This window comes from Coregonus clupeaformis, chromosome 29 (genome assembly GCF_020615455.1).
Source record: "Coregonus clupeaformis isolate EN_2021a chromosome 29, ASM2061545v1, whole genome shotgun sequence".
Taxonomy (NCBI): Eukaryota; Metazoa; Chordata; class Actinopteri; order Salmoniformes; family Salmonidae; genus Coregonus; species Coregonus clupeaformis.
Window position 1 is genome coordinate 11,910,945 of NC_059220.1, and position 12,071 is coordinate 11,923,015.

General features: G+C 47.0%; 1 protein-coding gene across 2 annotated transcripts in view; it reads left to right on the top strand.

Moving 5' to 3' along the window:
- Positions 1-12,071, top strand: part of fut8a (fucosyltransferase 8a (alpha (1,6) fucosyltransferase)) — a 177,483-nt gene that overhangs the window by 99,378 nt on the left and 66,034 nt on the right. For both annotated transcript variants that reach the window (XM_041854713.2, XM_045209108.1), the window contains one exon: positions 10,443-11,104. In XM_041854713.2, the coding sequence (XP_041710647.2) occupies positions 10,902-11,104 (203 nt within the window). In that variant the 5' untranslated portion in view covers positions 10,443-10,901. The remainder of the gene's footprint in view (positions 1-10,442; positions 11,105-12,071) is intronic.

Below are 12,071 nucleotides of genomic sequence, written 5' to 3' on the forward strand. Positions count from 1 at the left end.
TAAGTCACATCATCAAATTATCGTTCAAGTGTTGCGTTTAATTTGATCACCTTGTTGCTCATCATCCACCTGTCCAGTGCCTGTAGCTCCAAGCCCTCCATAGGATATAGTTTATATTACAACATATGTACTGTACCTGTCAAGCCCTCCATAGGATATAGGTTACATTACAACTGTCACGCCCTGGCCTTGAGAGGCCAGTTGTCTTTAGTTGGTTTGGTCAGGGCGTGAGGATCTATGTTAGATTTTCTATGTTGCAGTTCTAGGTTGTGTTTCTATGTTCAGCCGGGTGTGATTCCCAATCAGAGACAGCTGTCGCTCGTTGTCTCTGATTGGGGATCATACTTAGGTAGCCTGGTTGCCTACCTTAGTTGTGGGATCTTGTTCTGTGTTTAGGCTTGTATGTGTATAGCCTGAGGACTTCACGTTACGTTGTTTCTTGTTTTGTTTATGTTTATTGAGTTTAATAAACATGTTCGCATACCACGCTGCACCTTGGTCTGACCCGTCTCTCAACGATCGTGACAACAACATATGTACTGTAGCTGTCAAGCCCTCCATAGGATATAGGTTACATTACAACATATGTACTGTACCTGTCAAGCCCTCCATAGGATATAGGTTACATTACAACATACAGTATATATATTGTATGTTCTATCTCCCATGTCTTTGCCTATATAGATACTATGAGAAGATTGATCCAATCTGTCCCAGATAGACAGACAGTCTGTCACGATCGTTAGACGGAGTAGACCAAGGCGCAGCGTGATGAACGAACATTTTTATTATCGTCAGTGATAATACAAACAAAACAACAAACGATACGTGCAGTCCTACGGTTAAACACAACCAACACGGAACAAACCAAACGGAACAAGATCCCACAAACACTAAGGGAAACAGACTGTTTAAATATGGCTCCCAATCAGAGACAACCAGCAACAGCTGACACTCGTTGCCTCTGATTGGGAGCCACTCGGGCCAACATAGAAATACCACAACTAGAACTCCCACACAGAACATAAACACATAGAATTTACACACCCTGGCTCAACATATAGAGTCCCCAGAACCAGGGTGTGACAGTACCCCCCCCCCAAAGGCGCGGACTGCGACCGCGCCTGAACATAAACAAACCAGGAGAGGGCTGGGTGGGCATTCCTCCTCGGAGGCGGTTCCGGCTCCGGGCTAGACCACCACCCTCCAATAATCCACCCGTAGCGCCCCTGGTCCGGTCTGGCCCCACTGGCTGGAGCTGAATTGGACATCGTAGGAGCGGATAGCTTCAGCTCCGGTGTGGAGCAGCTGACCGGTACCTGACCAGGCACCGGTGACCCAGGCACGGGTTGTGCCGGACTGACGACGCACACCCCTGGCTTGGTGCGTGGAGCAGGAACGGGCCGGACCGGGCTGACGATGCGCACCCCTGGCTTGGTGCGTGGAGCAGCTACGGGCCGGACCGGGCTGACGATGCGCACCCCTGGCTTGGTGCGTGGAGCAGGAACGGGCCGGACCGGGCTGACGATGCGCACCCCTGGCTTGGTGCATGGAGCAGCTACGGGCCGGACCGGGCTGACGATGCGCACCCCTGGCTTGGTGCGTGGAGCAGGAACGGGCCGGACCGGGCTGACGATGCACACCCCTGGCTTGGTGCGTGGAGCAGCTACGGGCCGGACCGAGCTGACGATGCGCACCCCTGGCTTGGTGCGTGGAGCAGCAACGGGCCGGACCGGGCTGACGATGCGCACCCCTGGCTTGGTGCGTGGAGCAGCAACGGGCCGGACCGGGCTGACGACTCGCACCCCTGGCTTGGTGCGTGGAGCCGGAACGGGCCTTACCGGGCTGACGACTCGCACCCCTGGCTTGGTGCGTGGAGCAGGAACGGGCCTTACCGGGCTGACGACTCGCACCCCTGGCTTGGTGCGAGTAGCAGGAACAGGCCGGGCCGGGCTGGCGACGCGCACCGTAGGCTTGGTGCGAGTGGCAGGAACAGGCCGGGCCGGGCTGGCGACGCGCACCGTAGGCTTGGTGCGAGTGGCAGGAACAGGCCGGGCCGGGCTGGCGACGCGCACCGTAGGCTTGGTGCGAGTGGCAGGAACAGGCCGGGCCGGGCTGGCGACGCGCACCCCTGGCTTGGTGCGAGTGGCAGGAACAGGCCGGGCCGGGCTGGCGACGCGCACCGTAGGTTTGGTGCGAAGGGCAGGAACAGGCCGGGCCGGGCTGGCGACGCGCACCGTAGGCTTGGTGCGAGTGGCAGGAACAGGCCGGACCGGGCTGGCGACGCGCACCCCTGGCTTGGTGCGTGGAGCAGGAACAGGCCGGGCCGGGCTGGCGACGCACACCGTAGGCTTGGTGCGAGTGGCAGGAACAGGCCGGGCCGGGCTGGCGACGCGCACCGTAGGCTTGGTGCGAGTGGCAGGAACAGGCCGGGCCGGGCTGGCGACGCGCACCGTAGGCTTGGTGCGAGGGGCAGGGACAGGCCGGACCGTACTGGGAACACACACCACTGGCCTTAAACGGGGATCAGGAACGGGCCGGACCGGACTGGCAATACACCTCAGTACCTCTCGCCGCGCCTCTACATCTTCCTTCCCTCTTCTCACCAATGGCTCCCGTAACCTGGTGGCCTTCTGAATTCGCCCCTTATCTGCCTCCAGCAGCCCCGTCGTCCATGCCATGTGCCCCCCCCTAAAACATTTTTGGGGTTGCCTCTCGTCCGTCCGACGACGACACTGTTGACGCCGTTGCTCCTCTCTCCGTCGCGCCTCTACCGTCTCACTCCATGGACGGCGATCCATCCCGGCCTGGATTTCCTCCCAGGTCCAGGACCCCTGCCCGTCCAATATTTGCTCCCACGTCCAGGCTGCCTGCTCCTGGACATGCTGCTTGGTCCTGGTATGGTTGGATCTTCTGTCACGATCGTCAAAGTGAGTAGACCAAGGCGCAGCGTGATGAACGAACATTTTTATTATCGTCAGTGATAATACAAACAAAACAACAAACGATACGTGCAGTCCTACGGTTAAACACAACCAACACGGAACAAACCAAACGGAACAAGATCCCACAAACACTAAGGGAAACAGACTGTTTAAATATGGCTCCCAATCAGAGACAGCCAGCAACAGCTGACACTCGTTGCCTCTGATTGGGAGCCACTCGGGCCAACATAGAAATACCACAACTAGAACTCCCCCGCAGAACATAAACACATAGAATCTACACACCCTGGCTCAACATATAGAGTCCCCAGAGCCAGGGTGTGACACAGTCGTGTAATATAGACTGTACTGTACTGACTAGCGTCCTGTCCAGAGGGTGTACATGTACATGTACATCAAGCTACCTCACACTACAGAAACAGCAGATAGGCTGCTGCACTATGGACATATTTACTGTACAGACTGTACGTACGGTACAGGGAAGTATTCGTAATAGAGGCTGGTGTTGTGTAATACAGGTGTATGATGTTAATTTGAGCCAGTCTGAAATTTCAAAGTGGAAATTACAAATGTCAGAAGCCTTTTTAAACCTCAGATACACTAGGGGGGGAGAGAGAGAGAGAGAGGGGTGAAAAATGTCTGCTAAGCTCACTACCAGACAGACAGACAGACAGACAGTGAGGTTAGCGCTAGCTGCTTGGCTCACTACATTCACTACCAGACAGAGAGAGGGAGAACAAACTGCAATCAGACGATCAGAAGGAGAGAGATGAATACAGGCTGCTAGCCTCACCAGGCTCCCTCTCTGTGTGACAGGCAGGCATCCGGCAGTACCAGGCAGGCAGCTGAAGGTCAGTCTGTTGATTCATTCATTGAGTCCAACCTTTGATTGCCTCGGCCAAAAGCACTATCATACCCCCCCAAAAAAATGCTAACCTCCCCTGTTATTGTAATGGTGAGATATGTCGTGGGGTATGATATTTGTGCGCCTGTAACTTTCTCACTCATCATAATTCACGATTCATTCAGGATTATCTGTAATCATGGTAGCATCCACATTAATGTGTTTAGAAATATACAATGGGGAAAAAAAGTATTTAGTCAGCCACCAATTGTGCAAGTTCTCCCGCTTAGGTACACGTCAACTATGACAGACAAATTGAGAAAAGAAAATCCAGAAAATCACATTGTAGGATTTTTTATGAATTTATTTGCAAATTATGGTGGAAAATAAGTATTTGGTCACCTACAAACAAGCAAGATTTCTGGCTCTCACAGACCTGTAACTTCTTCTTTGGCCAAGACCAAAGAGCTGTCAAAGGACACCAGAAACAAAATTGTAGACCTGCACCAGGCTGGGAAGACTGAATCTGCAATAGGTAAGCAGCTTGGTTTGAAGAAATCAACTGTGGGAGCAATTATTAGGATATGGAAGACATACAAGACCACTGATAATCTCCCTCGATCTGGGGCTCCACACAAGATCTCACCCCGTGGGGTCAAAATGATCACAAGAACGGTGAGCAAAAATTCCAGAACCACACGGGGGGACCTAGTGAATGACCTGCAGAGAGCTGGGACCAAAGTAACAAAGCCTACCATCAGTAACACACTACGCCGCCAGGGACTCAAATCCTGCAGTGCATGACGTGTCCCCCTGCTTAAGCCAGTACATGTCCAGGCCCGTCTGAAGTTTGCTAGAGTGCATTTGGATGATCCAGAAGAGGATTGGGAGAATGTCAAATGGTCAGATGAAACCAAAATAGAACTTTTTGGTAAAAACTCAATTCGTCGTGTTTGGAGGACAAAGAATGCTGAGTTGCATCCAAAGAACACCATACCTACTGTGAAGCATGGGGGTGGAAACATCATGCTTTGGGGCTGTTTTTCTGCAAAGGGACCAGGACGACTGATCCGTGTAAAGGAAAGAATGAATGGGGCCATGTATCGTGAGATTTTGAGTGAAAACCTCCTTCCATCAGCAAGGGCATTGAAGATGAAACGTGGCTGGGTCTTTCAGCATGACAATGATCCCAAACACACCGCCCGGCAGTGGCGGCTCCTGAAAAAATTCTCAGGGGGGGCAATTTTTCTGATGATTTAGGTGACCTACACACATTTTAAAAAAGATATGTCCAGCAACAACATGAAGACAGGGGCAGCATATAAGTCAATACCAGAAGCATTTATTGACTGATCTCAAAAGTGTTGGCTTACCAGGGTTGGTGGAGCCCTCAGTTTCATCTTTGCCTCGCAAAGCTAACTCAAACACTCCGCAAAACTTCACACACTGGATTAGCCGGCTGAGGATGTGGCGGTTCTTGCTAATGTCGTAATAAATATATTTGTTATAGTGAATATGGAATATGATATGTTGAGTAAAATGTTGTGCTAAGATCTATTTAGGTCAGGAGCTGGTTATAAGTTCTGTTCCTATTCAATAACAATGGACAAAAGGGTCCTATCTTGTCAGCCTTGTCAGCAGGTGGCCAAGGACAACACCCACGCCATAGGCCTCTCAGTTCTTCCAACTCACGAGTTCTTGCTCTGAGGACACACACACACACACACACAAACACACACACACACACACATCATCACTGTTAAACACACACACACACACACACACATCATCACTGTTAAACACACACACACACACACACACACACAAAAATCCCCTCTCTTAGGCTGAACATTTGAAGACAGAGAACCCGACTCAGAGCCAATGCAACAGTGACAGTAGCCTGGAGGGGACCTCGCCCAACTCATCAGGACCAATCAGAAGATCAGAACTACTAGATTCAACCTACTTCATTTATTGCATAAAATGTCTGCACACAATGTTTCGGGGCTCTCTTCAGATAATAATAATAATAATAATAATATGCCATTTAGCAGACGCTTTTATCCAAAGCGACTTACAGTCATGCGTGCATACATTTTTGTGTATGGGTGGTCCCGGGGATCGAACCCACTACCTTGGCGTTACAAGCGCCGTGCTCTACCAGCTGAGCTACAGAAAGTGGATACTCATGGATGCGCATCGCAATTGTAAAATGTCAACACAATTGGAGACACCACGTCATTTTTGGAGACATGTTATTGACAGTAAACTATTGTAGATGCGACTGCTAACTAAATAAAACATTTTAGCTGGCTAGCTAATCATCTTAGCTAAATGTGGGGCAAACAATTCAGTTATTTACCGTTAATTTGAGGGATTGGGGTGAAAGAAATCGAGTTACATAGTGATACTTTACGATATACTGTATTGACAATATCGCAATATTTTAGCGCTAGTTGGCTGTACCTGCACCAAAACACCATTATTGTTCCTTCATAGCTTGTTCTCAATCTTTTCACATTGGGAGCCAATTTGTTTTCAGCACTTTTATTTCCATGACTGATCAAAACTTCGTTCTCATGGCTTTCTGATCCCTCTGCAACAGACATATGGTGCGCAATAAAATCACAGTATCGAATCGCAATACGTATAGAATCATGAGACTCGCAATGCATATATCTTATCGTGAGGTTCCTGGCAATTCCCAGCCCAAGTTCATTTGCCACAACAAATCTCTTCGCTAGCAAACGCGATGTCTTCTCCAAAACGTCAATGTGTCTCCAGCAATGTTTACTTTTTTGACGTTCTATGGCATCTCCACTTTCCAAGCATATATGACCACATGTAATATTTTGGTAAGTGATGCAAATAGTGAACTATGTAGGGCCAGGATGTAAAATATATGTAGCTCCCTAAGAGTTTGACGAACGGGTCCGTGCACGCGATTCCAGATATCTTTACCTCTGAATAAACTGCCTTTATTATACCATATCCTCCCTGTCCAAAGTCTCTACTTGGTCTCAGTTCTCCAGTAAACTTGTGATTATCAACACTAACCTCATCGTTGTGGCGGCGGACAGCTAGCCTGTATCCCTCATCCAGTTGAGTGGCAATGTTATTTTTTCGTTCGTACCAATTTTTGGAAAATCCTCGGGTGTAGGACTTTCCGCCTTTAGTAGAAACCTGTTGAATTATTAAATTTGGTCTGGGAGGTCCTAATTGTTTCGTTGCCAATTTATCTTCATTTGTTCGCCGACAAAAAGGAACTTCTTTCAAAGACACAATCGACCGCTATTTTCTTAGTTACGTTCATGGTTACGTTACGTATGACGAAAGCGCGTAAGTGCAAGCCCTCAGACACCCATAGAGATTGTATTGAAAGCTCTGAAATTTGAAAAAAATAGATTTTACATGGGAGTCTATGACAGACTTCTGGGCGATTTTCAACCTGACTGAAATCGCCCCAAAAGGGGGGGGAGCCATTTGAAGCACGACTTTAGCCTGATTGGACATTTAGTGGCAGTGTGGCACTGTGGCAGATCAGAGTCTAGATTACAACACTGATAACTACTGTTGCCTTGATATGATTGATTAGAAAAAAATTCCCTTCCTTTTCCCGTTTGGCAGTGCGTCGCCCATATCGCCCTATTGAACAGACCGCCCCTGCCGCCCGGGCAACAAAGGAGTGGCTTCGTAAGAAGCATTCCAAGGTCCTGGAGTGGCCTAGCCAGTCTCCAGATCTCAACCCCATAGAAAATCTTTGGAGGGAGTTGAAAGTCAGTGTTGCCCAGCAACAGCCCCAAAACATCACTGCTCTAGAGGAGATCTGCATGGAGGAATGGGCCAAAATACCAGCAACAGTGTGTGAAAACCTTGTGAAGACTTACAGAAAACGTTTGACCTGTGTCATTGCCAACAAAGGGTATATAACAAAGTATTGAGAAACTTTTGTTATTGACCAAATACTTATTTTCCACCATAATTTGCAAATAAATTCATTAAAAATCCTACAATGTGATTTTCTGGATTTTTTTTCCTCATTTTGTCTGTCATAGTTGACGTGTACCTATGATGAAAATTACAGGCCTCTCTCATCTTTTTAAGTGGGAGAACTTGCACAATTGGTGGCTGACTAAATACTTTTTTCCCCCACTGTATTATATTCTTATTTACAATAAATGTGACTCCAAAATGACACAATACATTATTTAACAGTCATTTCTATTGGGCACAAAATAATCTGAAACACAACCTAAACAAAGAGCAAATGCATCCAACACATTTGTAAAGTCGCAAGCTTGGTGTAGTCATTGTGTGCTAGGAATATGGGACCAAATACTAAACTTTTGACTACTTTAATACACAATAAAGTGAATTTGTCTCAATACTTTTGCTCCCCTAAAATGTCTAAACGGTTCACCCGATACGGATGATGATACCCTCAAATTAAAGCAGACAGCCTGCACTATATTCTCATAGTCATTATTTGATTTAAAATCCAAACCTTTGGAGTATAGAGTCAAAAGAAGAAAAAAATACTTCACTGTGCCAATAATTACAGAGGGCACTGTATAAAACATTGTATATGCTCCACACAGAAATCTATAAAACATTCTAGGTTGAAGTAACTTTAGATGAAGTTAATTTAACACGTGAACTTCATTTAAAATGTTCAGGCAGCAATGAAACAAACTTTTGCAAACATTTTGGTTTTTCATGTAAAAATAATAGTCCATTCAATTTTTTTTTTTTTTGATTTAGGCTTTCTGATAATGTATCAATAATCAAAAACGGTTATCCCCCACACCCAGAATGTTTTTTGTTGCTCAGGGCAACGCTGTGCCATAAGGGAACTAATACACCAAGGAAAATCAGATATTTTCTGAACATTTATTAAGTGAAATATAGTAGAAAAAAATATTTTCATAAGAAGATACAAGTTGGGCATGAACTAGTATTTCACTGCCTCTAAAACTTGATTCTGGGGTCCATTCTTCCTCACTGTCCTCAAGCTCACTGTCCACACTATGAGAGGGTATGATCCTAACTAACTGCTCGATGAGGCTCCTTTCACCCATAGAATGTCCCTGTGTCCATTGCCTGTGAATGTCAGTGGATATGTTGGCAAAAACATTGACCGAGGCCATCATCTGACATAAAATTGCATGTCTTTCATTGAGCATGATATTGCCCTGAAAAGTAGCCTAACTGCACAACGTTGCCTTGAGGCATCATATCAACTTCTGTCATCACATATTGTCATGTGTAGGATTTTTTTTCTTTTATCATATGGGCACAGCTGCAGTAAGTAGGGGTGTAGAGGGTGCTATAGCACCCCCTGAAAAATCGGAATAAAAAATACATCTTAATAATACAAAATAAATAAAAAAGAAGTGCACTGGGACTTTACTAGTCAGTCCTGTATTAGAGGACCGATGTCGCCATCTGTAACGCGTGCCCCCCAAAAATTGTCAGTTTCACTTACTATACTAGGTTGAAGTAACTTAGATGAATTGAACCAACATGAAATTCAGATTGGACATGATTAAAAATGTTAAGGCAGCAGGGTAACAAACTTTTAAAAGTTGACTCAACAAATATTTTACATTGTATATGCTGCACACATAAATCTATAACTAGTCTCTTTCTGTATTCTGCCTCTGTAATGAATACAAAATATTCAGCCATATCCATAATCATACCTAAACCTGTGGTGTGTGTGTGTGTGTGTTTGTGTGTGTGTGTGTGTGCTCTCCCTGCCTGCTCTGAGTCTGTGTGTGGCTGGGTTCTTGGGGAGGAGTGTGTGTATGTGAGCAGCGCTGAATGGGTGGAGGGACCTGTCCTCAAAGAGACGGGAGGAGGAGGAGGATACCTCTACATTGACAGCCACACACCCCCCTCCACACCTCCACATTTAACCCAGTTGTATTATGAGATAACAGAACTACCGGTAGCTGCATTTATTCTATTTTCAGTATTCTCTCTCACAGGCTCTTAGCCGTTAGTTGTGCTCTGATCACTGGTGGGTTTGTGTAGTGCTCTGTTGAGAGGTGGTGGGTCTGTGTAGTGCTCTGTTGAGAGGTGGTGGGTCTGTGTAGTGCTCTGTTGAGAGGTGGTGGGTCTGTGTAGTGCTCTGTTGAGAGGTGGTGGGTCTGTGTAGTGCTCTGTTGAGAGGTGGTGGGTCTGTGTAGTGCTCTGTTGAGAGGTGGTGGGTCTGTGTAGTGCTCTGTTGAGAGGTGGTGGGTCTGTGTAGTGCTCTGTTGAGAGGTGGTGGGTCTGTGTAGTGCTCTGTTGAGAGGTGGTGGGTTTGTGTAGTGCTCTGTTGAGAGGTGGTGGGTTTGTGTAGTGCTCTGTACCAAAGTAGATTTGTGTTGTGTTCAGCCAGTTTGTTTATGTAGTGTTTAGTGGTGGGTTTGTTTACTGCTGAATGGTGAGTTTATGTAGTGTTCAGTGGGTTAGTGTGCTTCTCTGTTAGCTGCTGAGGGGCTCCTGACTCCTGACTCCTGACTCCTGACTCCTGACTCCTGGTTTATCTGGTGAGAGGAGGAAAGGAAAGGAAGGGAAGGTTGGGAGGAAGAAGATAAGGGCGGTGGTTTCGCTCTGATTTTGTCAGTGACTCTTCCTAACCCTACTGCTTTGTTTTCTCTTTGAAGACACCAGTGAGAGCCAGAGAGACTGAGCCATCTGTCAGTCAGTCAGTCAGAGGACTGCAGAGACACGGAGGGTGACACCAGTGAGAGCCAGAGAGACTGAGCCATCTGTCAGTCAGTCAGTCAGAGGACTGCAGAGACACAGAGGGTGACACCAGTGAGCTGACCAGACTACCAGAGCCCGGATCAGCACAAGCCCAATCCAGCCTTGCCCAGAGAGGGCCCACCCAGGAGGGAAGACCACAACAACGGACCTCAACCCATCCTAACCCCCTTCAGGAACCCTAGCCATGCATTAACTAACCCCACCTGGACTACACTCACCTCCTCCGTTCTCCCTCCACCCTACTCCCTCCATCGCCATTCTCACCATGCTTCAGAGCCTATTGTGACGGGAATACTGCTCACCCCCCAATCCCTCACCCCTCCACCCCAGCCCCAGAGGCCCCAGAGGGGTGAAAGATGCGCCCATGGGCAGGTTCGTGGCGCTGGATTATGCTGGTGCTCCTGGCGTGGGGCACACTGCTGTTCTACATCGGGGGACACCTCGTGAGGGACAGCGAGCATCCGGAGAGATCCAGCAGAGACCTGTCCAAGATCCTGGCCAAGCTGGAGAGACTGAAACAGCAGAATGAGGACCTGAGACGCATGGCTGAGACACTCAGGTGAGACGCATGGCCGTGACTAACTGACACAGACTGAGTGTGGCTTTCTTTCCGTTTCTGTCTTTCTCACTCTCGCTCTGTGTCTCTCTGTTTCTCTTTCTTTCTCTATGTTTTTCTCTACTGTAGCTTTTTTTTATTTCTCTCACTTTCTTTCTCTCACTTTCTTTCTCTCACTCTCTCTCTCATTCCTCTCATCTCTCTCTCATTCCTCTCATCTATCTCTCATCTCTCTCTCATTCCTCTCATCTCTCTCATCTCTCTCTCATTCCTCTCACTCTCTCTCTCATTCCTCTCATCTCTCTCTCATTCCTCTCATCTCTCTCTCATTCCTCTCACTCTCTCTCTCATTCCTCTCATCTCTCTCTCACTCTGTTTCTTATTTTCTTTCCCTGCCTGCTATATCACAACTCTCTCTCTTCGTTCACCGTAAGATTGTCTTTAAGTCTGTTGCTTGAAAAGACTAGATTGTAATGTATACTTTTCAAATTGAAAGTGAGAAAGTGAGACACCATTACTTTACTATAGTGTTCACTCTCTGACCCAATAATCCCAGGCAGTGTAGATCATCTGTAGTCTGTAATAATCTTACATTACTGAATTTCCTGGTTAAATAAAGTAGTCTTCAGAGTATCAAGAGTATTTTCTCTGTATCATTCATTATGAATCAATACTTCACTGACCCATTATTCCAAGCGTTGATAATCTTTAAACTTACTTTACTGTAGTTTTCTTCCTGGTTAGAGGAAGTAGTCTTACATCCTGTAGGACGGTTCTTCTCGTTTCAGAATTCTCTCTCACAGTCTAGCTGTTGGCTGTGCTCTGATCAGTGGTGGAGTTTTGTTTTTGTGGTGGATGTATAAAAAAATGTTCAGTGTATTTGTGTAGTGTTCTTTTGAGAGGTGGGTTAAAGTAGACTTACATCAGAGTATTTTATTTCTTCGCTGTCTACAAACCGTAACTAAAGCCA